Source organism: Carassius gibelio, chromosome B8 (assembly GCF_023724105.1).
Source record: "Carassius gibelio isolate Cgi1373 ecotype wild population from Czech Republic chromosome B8, carGib1.2-hapl.c, whole genome shotgun sequence".
Taxonomy (NCBI): domain Eukaryota; kingdom Metazoa; phylum Chordata; class Actinopteri; order Cypriniformes; family Cyprinidae; genus Carassius; species Carassius gibelio.
The window spans coordinates 10,623,488-10,638,479 of NC_068403.1; the positions used below are offsets into that span (position 1 = coordinate 10,623,488).

At 37.3% G+C, this 14,992-nt stretch overlaps 2 protein-coding genes and 1 long non-coding RNA gene across 3 annotated transcripts; 1 reads left to right on the forward strand and 2 right to left on the reverse strand.

Annotated features, from left to right (window-relative positions):
- Nucleotides 1–256: 256 nt before the first annotated feature.
- LOC127963880 (AN1-type zinc finger protein 5-like) lies at nucleotides 257–9,102 on the reverse strand. Its single transcript, XM_052563969.1, has 6 exons — nucleotides 8,955–9,102; nucleotides 6,437–6,638; nucleotides 6,215–6,320; nucleotides 5,914–6,038; nucleotides 3,508–3,615; nucleotides 257–2,857 (listed from the first exon to the last, which is right to left on the reverse strand). Exons 2-6 carry the CDS (start codon nucleotides 6,594–6,596, stop codon nucleotides 2,709–2,711), a joined length of 648 nt encoding a protein of 215 aa, XP_052419929.1. The 5' UTR covers nucleotides 6,597–6,638; nucleotides 8,955–9,102; the 3' UTR covers nucleotides 257–2,708.
- Nucleotides 9,103–10,146: 1,044 nt separating this feature from the next.
- LOC127963879 (perilipin-2-like) lies at nucleotides 10,147–14,397 on the reverse strand. The gene is made up of 8 exons (XM_052563968.1): nucleotides 14,350–14,397; nucleotides 13,230–13,296; nucleotides 12,760–12,955; nucleotides 12,571–12,653; nucleotides 12,257–12,488; nucleotides 11,037–11,383; nucleotides 10,698–10,916; nucleotides 10,147–10,582 (listed from the first exon to the last, which is right to left on the reverse strand). The coding sequence occupies exons 2-8, from the start codon at nucleotides 13,293–13,295 to the stop codon at nucleotides 10,478–10,480; spliced, it is 1,248 nt and encodes a 415-aa protein (XP_052419928.1). The 5' UTR covers nucleotide 13,296; nucleotides 14,350–14,397; the 3' UTR covers nucleotides 10,147–10,477.
- On the forward strand, nucleotides 10,824–11,939 carry LOC127963882 (uncharacterized). The gene is made up of 2 exons (XR_008154930.1): nucleotides 10,824–10,972; nucleotides 11,063–11,939. It is a non-coding gene; the product is annotated as an uncharacterized LOC127963882 (long non-coding RNA).
- Nucleotides 14,398–14,992: the final 595 nt, after the last annotated feature.

The following is a 14,992-nucleotide window of genomic DNA, read 5'->3' on the forward strand; positions in this document are numbered from 1 at the left end:
CCCCCTTCCTTAAGTCTTACCCTGGAGGTCCAATGCACTGCAGAGTTTAGCTCCAACCCTGATCAAAGTCACCTGCCTGTGATTTTCTAATGATCCCAAAGACATTGATTGACATTGATTAGCATGCTCAGGTGTGTTTGATTAGGGTTAGATCTAAACTCTGCTGGAAAGTGGATCTCCAGGTCCAGATTTGAGGATCCCTGCTTTAGATGGTCTGGGCAAATATATGTCCACAATAAAAGAACCACAGAAGACATTGTGTAAATTTAAAATAAACTTTGTGATTTTATTGGTTTTATACTTACTCATACACATCATACAATCTTAAATTTAAAATGAAAACAAAATGTATCTGGTGGTGTCTCTGGGGGACTGGGCACGCTGGTTAATTAATTCATGAATGCTGGTTAACGTACTGCTGAACACGCCTGAGCTGAAACTCACATCACCCATCAGAATATTCTGATGAACTACCGGGAGAAAAATTAATCTCGACACCTTCACTAAAATCAAGGCAATTCTTCTTCAATTACATGTAAGGAAGAAGTCACTTCTCTATTTTGCTCAATAACATGCAATGAAGGCGATTAATCATTGCTAGCATTTAAGGGTTAATGCACTGGCATACAGTGCCAACAGTCTGATCAGACACTGAAGGCAACAATAGAGGTGACCAACTGGCTTTTAACCCAATGGAGCTTCATAGTCAAGTGGTTGACTACATTCACAGTTTTGTGCCCACCACACTACAACAACCTCACCAGGAGTTGGAGTCTAACATTCCCAAACACTGTCTGAATCCCTACACTCGAACCCTAGAAAGGTAGGATTATCCTCCAGCAAACGGTGCAGACAGAAACAGAAAGCGTGAGATCCAAACCTCATTAAAAGGCTGTCAGGATGCCGGCTCAGCCAAGCATGGCATGTACACATGCCAGCTCGCTGAGCCACTTACACCTGCCTTTCACAAAAGCCCTCTTGAGCTGGCAGCCCCACCGAGGATAATGCTGCAATCACAGACAGTGCTAATTAAAGCTCAGGTTATTTCCTTAATAAAGCAGCAAGGTCATTACCAGGACTTCAAATCAGATATATCAACACAAGTCAAGGGACTGTATAAGATTCACAGAAAATCAAGAAACATTATGAGGGAAGATTGCTGGACCACACTGAGGATAAATACAAAATGGTTGTTTCAGCCCTTTAAAAAATAAAAAATCAATTAAAACCAACCAGCACAAAGACACGAGTCACTCAAAGGATGACAGAACACCATAGTGCACCTTTCTCCTTACGCATGGGTAGTTAATAAACACTACATAAACACAAAACAGCTGAATCTTTCCCGTTCTTTCCCAAACATTCTATTTTTGAATGGAAGCCACATAGTATTTACATTAGAATCCTGTTCATTTGGAAAGCAGGCTTCATTCGCCCAAGCAATGGGACGCTTCTTTTACATTCGTGTTGCAATGTTAATATGCTTCTGTAGCAAACTCTGCATTTGGCCTAATATTTGTGCGAGCATGCATTGTTGCTGGTGGTTATCGAATACTTTGCTCATGAAGCTTTGCTGCTCTTATGGCAAAGGTAAAAAGAAAGTTAATCACTGGGCTGTATTAGCAATAACGGGCCTGCTAGGTTCCGGACAGCACTGAGGAGCCTAAACTAACTGCACTTTTTGATGCGTTTGTGCGAAGAAACTGAAGAACGATCTTGTGCTTCGATTCTGAAAAGCCCAACTCCATCAGGAACTATATTATTATTTTTTAAAAGCATATGTAAATAGACAAAAATATAATTAAGGGATAACCTATTGAATTTTTTTTGGAACAAATGCTTCCAATCCTCCAGTACCAACCAACCAAATGATAATACAAAATAAATAGAATGCAATCACACAATTCGAGCTACGTACAATATATTAATATAGATCTTCTGATGCCATACACTCATTAAAACAGAAAAGCAAAAAACAAAAAAAAACTCAGTCACTCGCTTATGTCAAGGCTCTTGCTACACACCACCCCTCCCCCCTTCAAACCCATCCAATAACTATTCATGCACCCAACATTAGCATGATAAGTCAATATATAAAAGAGAAATATTTTTAAATGCACAGGCTGGGATTTGACGTGTCGGGATAATTCATCAGAAAAAAAAATATTACACAGTAAAATAATCTTACATGGGTAAATGTAGGAGTAGTCATTAAAATCTATATTCTTCAAAGTTTTGCAATATCAGAGAAATTCCCTCTCGATGGCCCACCCCACCCACCCTTTACAATCGGACTCCTGATCCCACATCTCAGGGCTCCTATAAAAAATAATATTAATATTCTAACAAAAATCAATGCCAGGGTAAAAACTAAAGAGTCCACCCTCCCCCCGAAGTACATGGATGCCCACATGACAACCAATCCCTCTTCTCCCTGGCTCTCTAGAAAAAAAAACACACACATCTCTCAACAGGTCACACATTCACTCACTCTCTCACATACACACACACACACATCCCTACACCGGCCTTCTTGGAGAGACAGGGAGATGATAGTTTAGGGAGTGGCCAAGCAGGGGCTGTACCCTACAACCCCACCCACCTTATCCTACAATGAAGACATGAACCCAGTTTAGAATGGTGTTATTCAGCGCCATGGTTCCAAAACTTGCAGGTCAAACTATTTTTGCTCGTTTAGCTGTCAGTCCTCATAACTTCTGAATCTTCTCAGCTACAACGATGGGGTTCTCCTTGCGGATGCGGGCGGCAGCGGCTCCTCGGTAGTCGTAGGGACAGTCATGTTTGTCAGAATAACGATGGATAGCGCAAAACAGGTTACCACAGCGACAGTCAAAGCCTACAGGAAACAAAGGAAAGTGGAATCAGTCTTTCAGTCGGCAATGTATTTCCGAAGGGTATGAAAGTTTTAACATTGAGGTCTCTAAAGAATAGGCAGGATACCAGCAGGACCATGTGAAATGCAGCACTAACTTGCAATATGCTGTCTGACTACACAGAAACTTGACAAATTAACTCAAATTGACAGATTTATATTTTCATGAAATAAATGAGCAACTAGGTTGATCTTGGAAAATAATCATAAACTACCTTTTAAATGTTTGGCTAAAAAAGTATTATAAAACGTTTAAATGTCCATATATATATATATATATATATATGAGAATGCTAATTATTCCTTGTATTTTCAGCATCATTACTCCAGGCTTCAATGTCACAGGATCCTTCAGAAATCATTCTAATATGCTGATTTGGTGCTCAAAAAACATTTCTTATTAATATCAATACACATGCATGTAGGGAAATCGTTGTATTTGTGAAAGAAATGGGAATAAGACCTAACAAAAAAGTAAATATATTTGAGCTAGGAGGAGATCTGTTGACTTTCTTAACTTATATGCTATATTTTGTAAAGTTTGAAAACTGCTCAAAGATAAGTGTGGCCCAGCCCTCATTCATGAAACAAAAAGCTTCTCCCTTAGTTCTTACCCGTGAGGCCAACTTTTTTCCTACATGTGAAGCATCGATTCTTCTTTTTGCTCTTGTCAGGAGTCTGATCTCCATCTGAAGAAGGCTGTGTAGCTTCCCCTACTGGCCCTGTGATTAAACAAATGGTCAGCCTTTGACAGATTATTTCTTTATAAACAAGATTAAATCTCAAATATATCAATCAAAACCACAAATTATAATTTAATAACCAAGAATTTTTATTATACTTCTACTAACAACTGGTTTAATATTAAAATAATCTGCCAATGATATCTTTGATATGTTGAACAATTTGGTATGTATGCAATGGTTTAATGAGCAAGAAGTACAATTTAAAGTAATTTAAAAACAATAATAAGATATTTAGAAAATGTATATTTAAAATTCTATTGCATCGTGCAACTAAAATTAAAGTTTTTTTTTAACATTATACACTGCTAATAATTATTCAACTGATATAAAAGATGAGACCATGCATGACCAGTGCTGTTATTGTATATTATAGTTTTTATTAATTTCATTTTAGTTAAAGCTTTTTTCATTTTAAGGAACAAAAGCCATTTTATAGTTTTAGCATTAGTTAAAGGGTTAGTTCACAGAGAATGAAAATTCGTCCATCTTCTACTCATCCTCGAAGCATCCTAGATGTGTGTGACTTTCTTCTTTCAGAATAATCCAGTCGGAGTTCAATAAAAAAATGTCCTTGCTTTTCAAAGCCTTTCGATGGGGTAAGAGGGTGTTTGTTGTCAACAGTTCAGAAGACGTGAAAAACTGCGCGCATCTGTAATAAAACGTCCCTCACACGGCTCCGGGGGTGAATAAAGGCCCCCTGTAGTGAATCCATGCATTTTTGTGAGATAAATATCCAGATTTCAAATCTAATAAACACTTTTTTTCTCACTTTTGCTGACTGTGTGGAATCTGAAGACGTGCAGGCGGATGTTGTAGTTCATCAACGCTGAGTGATTGTTGACAAGCGTGGAGAGAGAGATCAAAACAAAACGCTGGTCACGAATTAGAAGCACAAAACAAGGATCTGAAATACGTACGTCTTCCATCATCCACCTGCACGTCTTCCGCATCCCACAGTCAGCAGATGTTAGAAAGAAAAAAAAGTGTTTATTACATTTGAAATCTGGATCTTTATCTGACAAAAACGCATGGATTTGCTACAGGGGGCCTTTATTCACCCCCTGGAGCCGTGTGAGGGATGTTTTATTAAAGATGCGTGTAGTGTTGTCACGGTACCAAAATTGCAGTGTTCTGTACCAATACCACTGAAAATCCACGGTTCTCGGTACCAAAGCAAAACAAAAACACATTTAAAAATGCCTTGCACTCTATTTGTGTCTGCATACATCAGCAGGCGCTTGTACAGCAGGTGAGAGAGGTTTCTCCAGAAACGGCTGTAATCAAATAAGCACTGAGCCAGTGCTCACAAACACTGCTCAGGCATTACAAGCAAGATGAAATAAAAATTACATCCATCATTTTCTGAAGACAGACAGTTTCCTTCAGAAATACAGTGATATAAAGTCACCCACACTGGGTTTCGACTTTGACACACGCAATGCTCATGTCTATTCACGAAGTCAAAGCCTTTTGGAAAATCTATTTGTGGTGGTCAGTTTTGATATTGTGCCAGGCCGCCACAAATAAATCAATGTATGGGAAACACAATGAAACTTACCTGCTTGAACTCTTTCATTTGATCTGGGTGTCTGTCTTTAAAGTGTTTTGTTAGTTTGGTGTGGTTCCTCCTTTTGAAGTCGCCATCTCTCAAAACTTTTATGAAGAGAGTGCATCTGCATATCTTTTGGATATAACATTAAGAACCGGGTTGACTGGGTACCACTGGTACTTAAAAAAATAAAAAAAAACCTGGTACCGCAACATTTTAATTTTTTTAGTAAATGAAACTTATTTTCACTTACCCCATTGAAAGGCTTGGAAGAGCAAGGGGTAATTTTTAATATAACTCCGATTGGATTATTCTGAAAGAAGAAAGTCACATACACCTTGCATGCTTGGAGGGCGAGCAGAACATGGACGAATTTAAATTTTTGGATGAACTAACCCTTTAACTATAATAACCCCGAAAATAATTCAGTATTAATGTATTTATATTTTAACGCCATTTTAGGCTATATTCATGGCAACATTAACAATCATTTCAATGTATCATTAACAATAGTATTAAAAAAAAAAAAAAAATTAAGAAGCAATCACTATACAAAAACATAGAAGTAACAACAATAGTACTGATAAAAATGATATGGAATCTTTCAATTTAATCATCAATAAAAAATTCAAAATTTCTTCCGGGAAAGACCTTTTCAAAAGGTTCTAATATATTTTCGGAGTAGAATATTTTTGTACAATGTGCATATATGAGACTCAGCAGACCTGTGCTTTTAGACGAGCCCTCCTCCTCTTCCTCCTCTACTTCTGCTCTGTCTGAATCAGTGGTTGCTGTGTCCTGTGAGATGCTCATAGCCGTCATCTGCTGGGTTACTGGACTGGGCGAACTACTGCATAAACACAATTAAACCAAATACAGGGGTTATTTGTTATAATTCCTTCCTATATCATCATAAGCAGCTTGTGCTCATTAAGAGATTACCAATGAGCTACAGACTGTTTTGCACTTATTGAAGCTGTACCAATTGAAGCATGCACGGTCTCAGATTTATAAAGGACTTCTTACTTAGATGTGCGTTCTTCAGGAGGGGTAACGGCTTCTGTAGTGGGTACAGGGGTGGACTCCACTGTTACCGCAGATGCACCTGGGGAACCTACAGGAGATGTGGCAGCTGGAAGAAATGGAGGAACCTAACAATGAACTCTGCTTAACTTCAAAACTGAGTGAACATGTTTGATTCCTAATACAATAGGTGCATGTGCCATGTAAACCATTTAGGTATCCTACCTTTCTCACCTGGGGGACTGTTTCGTCCCCCTCCTTGTTGTCTCTGCAGATGTTCCTTGTAGCAGACAGAGCACATTCCATTGGTGCGAGGATTACCATAGAAACCGCATCCCATAGTGCAAAGCATTGGCACCTGCGTCTGATTTGTCTCCTGAGCCATGCTGTTTGAGAAGGGGGGTAAGGGGGACGGGAGAGGGCGATCCTAGAATTCGGATTTAAGAATTAGTATTTCATAAGCATATTTATCATTAGGTGGCAGAACGGGACTGATAAGGAAAATAGTATCTAACATTTTTTTAATATTTACTCACCGTGATGTCATTCCTGACCCATATGAGTTTTTTTTTTTCTATGAAACAGAAAAATTTACTTCACATAGATCTTTTCCATAAAAATTTGTATCCACTGGCAATCAAGCTTAAAAAAAGGCCTATAAAAGCACCATAAACGTTATAAAACTTGTGTGCTACCATAGCATTGTGTGAATACACTGAATATAAGTCATAGACATTTGTGGTGCTTTTTTTGTCCTTTCTGTGGCTTGACAGCCCATGGTCACTCCGTACTGTTGCTGTATGGAAAATATTAATGTGAAGATGTGAAAACTATTTTTGTGTTCCTTGGAAGAAATAAACAGCATACAGGTTTGGAATAACATAAGGGTGAATAAGCAATGACACAATTTTCATTGTTGAGCAAAACTATTTGGTTCCACTGTAAATTGTCCTTCAAAAATGAGTACTGGGCAATATTAATAAGCAATATGCAACTGCTACAGAGTTAGGGTTTGGTTTAGGGGTGTAAGAAAATATTGAGTGTCTGAGTGACAGGAAATACTAGCACTAGGGCACAAGCTTGCTGCTAGTAATGGAGGATGAAAGAATTGTCCCAGTCCCTTTTTCGTTGTACAAAGCTGAAATGTTCCATCATTTGGGCTTTTATAGTTCATCATCGGAATACAATTTAAGATATTCTGGATGAAAACCAGGAGGCTTTTTACTGTCCCATAGACTGCCAAGTAAATTGTCAAAAAAAGTATGAAAGACTTAATGTTACGGTTGAACCACTGATGGCAGACAGACTATTCTGACGACACCTTTCTTACTTTTCTGGACTTTGACAGTGTAACTTACTGGGCAGTCTATGGGACAGTAACAAGCCTCGTTTTTTGGAACGACATGGGTGTAAGTGATTAATGACAAGATTTTAATTTTGGGGTGGAGTATCCTTTAACTAAACGATCCTGCAAGCACTTAATTTTTTTTTTTCCTTTTACTCATACTGCACAAAAAGTGGTTCAATAACATTGAATGTTACAGGGACTGATTAATACAAATGCAGATCCCACTGTGTTCTGGTTAAATAATTGTTTTTGTTTATTTATTGCTAAGGTTTGCATATGGTGGTTTGTTCTTTATGACAGCTTTCCTAAAAATATATAGGATTGTATCGCAATAAATCGTATCACAGCCCCTGTATTGTGATAAATATCACCAGATTCTTGGCAATACACAGACCTAGTTTGGTTCGTTGTTTATAATTAGGCATAATTTAAAGTTAGTACTATAAACACATATAAGGTGTAACAAGGACACTTTAAAATGAAGTGTTACCAACTAAAACACATTAAAAACTATAAATGTATAATTGCTGGCTCATAACACATGCCAGACACGGTTAACATTAAATGCATCAAATTTGATATCTTTTGTGCTCTTGACTTTGCTGAAAAGATGTAAAAATAATATCCATTTTATGTTGTTTATTTACTCTTGACATTGCTATGAAATAAAATATTTATTTAGAAAGAGAGAAGACATAAGGTTTATCAATGAAACTGGTGAAAACTGTTTAACCCAACTGTAAACCCTTTGACTTATTTGTTGGTGACCCTGCTACAGGCTGAAAATGTGCTGCACGAAAACAAAAGTTCCTTTGTTCGCATTTTGCTTCCCAAAAAAGCAAAGAATGATCCAGGTTAACTTACTGACATCTGTACAGTATGCAGATCAAATGACGATTTACAATCCCACAACAATTGCGCTTCAATTCGAGTAAATTACAACGAGTAACTTAGGGGTTTAATTTTTAAATAGTAGTTTAACTTAACTATTTGAAAAGGCACATTACCAAGCAAACGGGGAATACATAAGGTTATTTTGGACCATGTCCAGGAAAAATCAGCTGAGAACCGCTCCGCAATTAGAAAAACATTTTGTCTTTGACCCGAGGACCGCGACAAACAACAAATTGAATTGGTGTCAGCGTCAAAGCGACATCGAAAGCAAACATTTTCCTTCGAAAGTAGTCAATATTATTCACAGCTGACCGCGTTAAAATCGCTGACCATGTGAAAAGAAATTTTGTTTGTGATACTGAATTAGCCAGGCTAACGCGCTAAGCTCTGCTAACGGCTAGCTGACGTGATGGCACGCACACAAAACGGACAGCTAGAACCTCGAGACCGTACCACGACCACTTGCGGTGGCTTAAAACCCCCGTTTGCTCGAATATTTACCCGTATTTCCGTGTGAATTAGGGAAAATCGACGACCTTGATCCACAGAAATCTGACAAGAGTTCCTGCTATGCGCGTGCGGCCTGCTTCTCTAAACGTCATCCGAAACAACGGGTGTGACGTCACCATTTCTTTTTTGGCCATCATCGAAACCTCGTCACACTTTCCTCAGTCCAGCCCACAGGTATTTATATAACATGCAGTTTATTTGTTTGAAAAAAGAGAAAAAAAACTATTTGGGTGAAAATGCAGTTATATTAGGGAAGGCAAAATGGTCATGTGCAATTATTTGGAATGCGTGTGCTTTCATTTTCAAGTTCAGTGTCAAAGCTTCCTATTTCAGCTTCATTCTCTGTGAATTATTCATTTAGCTGCATCCACATGTTGCTGTAGCCTTATATTATATTCACAGTTTATATAGTTTTATTTTTTGCCTGTTCCACTTCTGATAGAGTTGAAAATTCTTGTTTCACTTTGTTTGTTTTACAGCGGAATATCTTTTATCACTACATAAATCAGAAAATTTTGTCAGGAGCAAGAAAAAAAAATACCTTTGATGTTTTAAGGAATAAAATGTTACATAAATCACAGTGAATGATACATAAACAAATCTTCACAATATAGATAGGAATAAAACTACGTTTTGGTGAAGTCTAGATTTCCGGGTCAGTGTGTGAGAAATAACTCATTTTGATAAAAATTGCTTTTGAATTTATGTAGCATAATTTATATGTACAGCTGTAAATAGATCAAATGTAAAATAATAATAATAATAATAATAATCTATTAAATGTGTATTTTAACCATTTTCTTTCCAGTAGTCTTAAATAAGACATGTTATGTAGGCGAAATAGCCAAAAACCACAAAAATGACCAGTTTATGAAAAAAAACTACGTGTCTTGCCTTACACCCAAGAGCATAGCAGAGCAGAGATATACTCACTATAAAGATGAATTGGCTTCTGTGACATTGCATACGTATTCTTTAATATGCTGAAATTGTTCATTATAAAACATGACCTCTCTTTAGAATCCTTAATTTGTGACCAGGAAGCAAACACAAATGGTAACAAAAGAAATACCTTCTTAGAAAGTTTTTTTTTTTCATTGATCCATTTATTGTGCATTTTAGAAAAATCTGCATATCTATTTTTCAAGAGTTATAAAAAGAAAATCACGAACTACAAAACCAGTGAAGTATGCATGGTTTGCTTTTATTCAGAAAGTACATGTATTCAGTGTTTAAATAGGCTAATTAAGAAACTTTTAAATGCTACACAGCAAAAACTTTCCTACTCTACCTGGTAGTGCTTTTAGTGCTTGGTTTAGAATACTGACATTAATGAAATGAAAATTTGACATTTTATGTTCATTATACTGTAATATAAACAATTTAATGTGAGTCTAAAGACTCCAGTTAACACTAGTTATTTTTTTAAATGGAAATAGATACAAGATACAACAATTTTGACCATGTATTACATTTTCTGCATCAAAACATCAGATTTAAATTGTACTGCATTTTCAATCACCTTTCTCTGTTTTCTGAGGTGCAAAAGGCCCAACCAGCCAATTGAGAGGAGTGTTATTGAGAAGGTACTCCACCACTCCATCCAGTGATTGTCGTACCTGTTAATGAAAATATACATTACACATTTAAATTCTACATACAGTTCTAGAATAGAATAAAATAGATCTCAACAACTGCTATGTACAAAACTGCATACACCCAGATTGATTATACCTGAGCAATCTGCTGCCGTGTCTGCTCTAAGAGCATGGGTGTGAGTGTTTTGGTACTGCTCAGCGATGCCTGGAGTTCTCCAGCTGTATGTCGAGCATTCAGAAGCTGTTCCTGCACTGTGCCTGGGAGACCCTGTACACTGGACACAACCCCTGAACAAGCCACCTTCAACTGATCGCTCAAACCCCGTACCATCGTCAGAGCTCTCGACTCCATCTCCTATGAGGAGGCATCCACACATACACATTGAGAATGTGTCTGATAGACAGTCTGAAGTAAGACATATGAATATTCATAGATGTATATTGTATTGCATTCCAAGTAGAATACAAACTGTACCTCTTCATTGTCTTTCTCTGTCTCAGCTGTTACATTCTCCGGCAGTTCTTTGGGCTGCCCTTCCTTCCATTCTTTCCATCTTTGCAGTAACTGCTCCGGAGCACCTCCTAGCTGCTGGTTGGCACTGGCCAAGGTAACCCGGGCACTTTCCAGCAGGTCCATAGTGCTGGTCATTTGAGTCACAGCTGCATGCGTAGTGTCTCTGGCTTTGCGGGCCCTAATGAGAGACTGTTCAAGCGCCCTCTCCCGAACTTTGGCTGACAGTTTACCCAGGCGGACAAAATAGCTGGGTCTAGTAGTTACTATGAATCCTTCCTCCTCACCTGGTCTTGGTTCAGCCAGCGCAGCTGTAGGCAGAAACAACACTGGTGGTGTCAATATCTTACATTCATACATATCAAAAGTTTGAGGTCATTCAAATATTTTTATGTTTTTCAGAAGTTTCTTATGCTCACCAAGACTACATTAATTTGACCAAGAATACAGAGATAATATTACAATTTAAAAACCCATTTTTGTATTTGAATATCTTTTCAGATGTAATTTATTTCTGTGAATGCAAAGCAGCAGCCATTATTCCAGTCTACAGTGTCGCATGATCCTTCAGGAATCATTCTAATATGCTGATTTGATGCTCAAAAAATCTTAATATCATCACATTATCAATTTTGAAAACATTTAGACTGCTTAACATTTTTGTGGAAACCATTAAGTTCAAAAGAACAGCATTTATTTGAAATAGATTCTTTTTTCAATTTATATACATTTACTGTCACCTTTGAACAATTTAATCCATGCTTTCTACATTAAAATATATTTGTAAAAATGACTGAATCCAAACTTTTGAACAATATTGTATATACATATAATAAAATACATAAATATAAATATACATGAAATAAAGTGTTTTATTGTATGAAACACTTTGAGATTCAGGTCAGTGTGTTTTTAATTTTATTTCTGGGTAACAAAGCAATAGTGGGACTTGAAAGTGAAATGTTTTCTGCACTGCACTGCATTCCCTATTGCCAGAACTGAAACAAAAAAGTCTTTCCAACAGGAATGTGCTCTTCACCATTTCATTGTGCTAATGTGTATTCAATCCCAAGGCTGATTTCAGAAACATTTTGGGATTGTTTTAGGTAATTTTACATTTAACTAGAATAATTAATCTATTTTTTTTTATTATGTTACCGGGTCTAAAGTGCATCTACACTCACCAAGCTCCTTTTCACTGATTGGAAGGTTCTGATCCACCCAGTCTTCAGATTGGGTAAGGGCCTTATCTACACCATTACTGACCATCTGGCCTACACGGGACCCCATGACAGTGTTTATGCCACCGGCCACAGCCATACGTGTCTTTTCCACACCACCCAGCACAGCCCCCACCACAGCATCCTTTGCTCCTGTTACTGACTGGTACACCATGCCCACTGTGTCGGATACCAGCTGCAATGGAAATACAATGCTGATTCATATAGCATTTAAGGTGCTTCAAGTTTTATGCAGAACAAGTCAGTCTAGACTTTACCTTGTCTGCTGGTTGATGTAAAAAGGGAAGGTTTTCTTCTACCTTCTCCAGCCCTTTAATGGCATATTCATTTACCACTGCAACTACACAAGAGAAAAAAAACACAAAAACAACTTGTTATTCAAAAACCAGTAGGAACAACTTCACAAATTATAGACACCACACTACATCTAAGACTAAGATCCTTACTCTGTGGTTCCAGTCGGTCTAGTATGGGTTTGGAACCTGTTGAAGCCGCAGTGCCCAGTGTGCGCACCCCGCTCTCTGCCACCTCCATTACTCCTTTCAGGAGCGGCACACTATCTTTAGTAGAGCTGTAGGCATTATACACCGCACCACAAGCTGAACTCACCAGCGGCAGGTTGCTCACTCGGGACACCACACTCTGAAACACAAATGTTAAAGTTTGTTGCTGTTTATTCTCAGTTACAATGTAGAATGAACTTAATTTATGAAAAAGAGCAGAATGAATTCCTGAAGTGTTCATAAAACCATTTTTCTACAGATTGGTGCACTAAATTGAATGTCACTTTATGCAAGAATCATTTCCTTATGACCTAAACATTCAGTGTTTCATAGTGACTTCTGTTATGAAACTGTCTGTAGGTCTTCATAGTGACTTCTGTTGTGAACCGTAAGTCATAAAGCATGCGACCAACCTGTTGTTCCTGAGTAGCCTGTGATGCCTCTGTGTCCTTCTCTGCTGTCTTCATGTTATCTGCCATTCTGTGGAAGATGTTGCGGTATTAATCAGAAAAACTGAGATCCATCTCATAAACACAAACACAGGAGATAGTACACCAAATATTGAACTCCGTTATCATTTACTCACACTCATGTTTTCCCAAACCTGTATGAATTTCTTTCTTATGGTGGTAATGAAACCATTGACTTCCATTCTTTTTTCAGCAATCTTCAAAATATCTTATTTTGTGCTCAGAAGAAGAAAGAAACTCATACAGGTTTGAAACAGCGTGAAGGTAAGCAAATGACGGCAGATATTTGTATAATATAATATAGGTAATATAATAAATTCGTATTGTGAAATAACTAATGATATAATTAATAACTTATATGGTGTCATACTATGTATGCTTTATTTATAATTACGAAAAACGTCTATCTTTGAGCCTAGGAAGAAAACTTTAACAAATTATGTGAGTAATATAATCTAGTATATATATCATTGCTCTTTTTGTTGTTTTTGATTGCTTCCACTGTCCTCATTTGTAAGTCGCTTTAGATAAAAGTGTCTGCTAAATTAATAAATGTAAATAATTTTCAACTTCCGCTCTCAAATGAATCATCTCTTCGCTACACTTCAAAGAAGTGGGCGTTAGTAGGATAGTATAGTCGTCATTCTTGTTATTTCTCGTAATGACAAATCAAGAGCGTTGAACGGAGGAAAGAAAGGGCAGTAAACTTTCACCCACTTCCTGAGGAATTTTATTGTTGCGCCATTCCGTGTGGAATCTGACAGATAGACGAGACCGAAACGGTAGACAAATTACTTTAATAGTAGACCATCATTTTACAGTGGACTCATTTCTCATACTGTAGTTTACAAAACTGAAAGCTTTTTGTTTCTGAGGCGGGTTTTTTAGTGCGCTTGAAAAAAAAAACTTAGGAATAAAAAACGCAATCGTAAACTCGCGCCCTTTGAGAATAATATGTCTATTGACATCACATTAATTAACCTAGGAAAAGTGATTATTATTTTCCATCCCGCACACTATAGCCATTTTCCCATTCTTTCAGACAGCTGTCACATGGACTGACCTGTTATTGATCCGTTGTCCTTCGCGTAGAAGTGTGTAATGCTGTCCGTGTCAACTTGATGCAATAAAAGAGCAACGTTAGGCGGAGTTCTTTAAAACAGACCAATCAGCCTTTCTGAAACCTCTTATTATGAAACTACCCTCAGTTATTGGTAACAACTTTTAAATGTTTGTCTTTTTTTAAGTTTATATCATTATTTCCTTAGAGCCTTAGAAAGTTTATCATCTTAATTATTACATTATTGCTGATAAAGAAGTATAGTTTTCTTTTCTTTTTTATTAAATACCTTTGTTACTGTAAAATCCCTCTTGTATACAATAGTCTTAAAAGAGAACACAATATAATCTAGTATACTATAACATCATATTATCCTGTTAATGAGCCATGTATTCTCACAATATTTTGGACCTTTATACCAGATTTATCAGGGGGCTGATAAAGATTCTGGAAGTTTACCGGTGATCATTATCATGAACCTTTTGAATTCATCTGAGGTGTGACCAAACATCTATGGAGATCTTAAGTGGCACAGAATGAGTTTTTTGAGGCTCTGACAGGCCACTTGGTCCACAATCCAGGCCTGTCCCTCCATGTCAGTGGTGTTTACAACTCTGACGACAACCAAACAAGATAAGATTGGAAA

Coding starts and splice junctions, on each gene's coding strand:
- LOC127963880 (XM_052563969.1), bottom strand. CDS start 6,596: ATGGCTCAGGAGACAAATCAGACGCAGGTGCCAATGCTTTGCACTATG. Junction 3,616..5,913: donor GGGCTCGTCTAAAAGCACAG/GTCTGCTGAGTC, acceptor GTTTAATCACAG/GGCCAGTAGGGGAAGCTACA. Junction 2,858..3,507: donor GAAAAAAGTTGGCCTCACGG/GTAAGAACTAAG, acceptor TGTTTCCTGTAG/GCTTTGACTGTCGCTGTGGT.
- LOC127963879 (XM_052563968.1), bottom strand. CDS start 13,295: ATGGCAGATAACATGAAGACAGCAGAGAAGGACACAGAGGCATCACAG. Junction 12,654..12,759: donor AGACCGACTGGAACCACAGA/GTAAGGATCTTA, acceptor TCTCTTGTGTAG/TTGCAGTGGTAAATGAATAT. Junction 10,917..11,036: donor CAGAGAAAGACAATGAAGAG/GTACAGTTTGTA, acceptor GCCTCCTCATAG/GAGATGGAGTCGAGAGCTCT.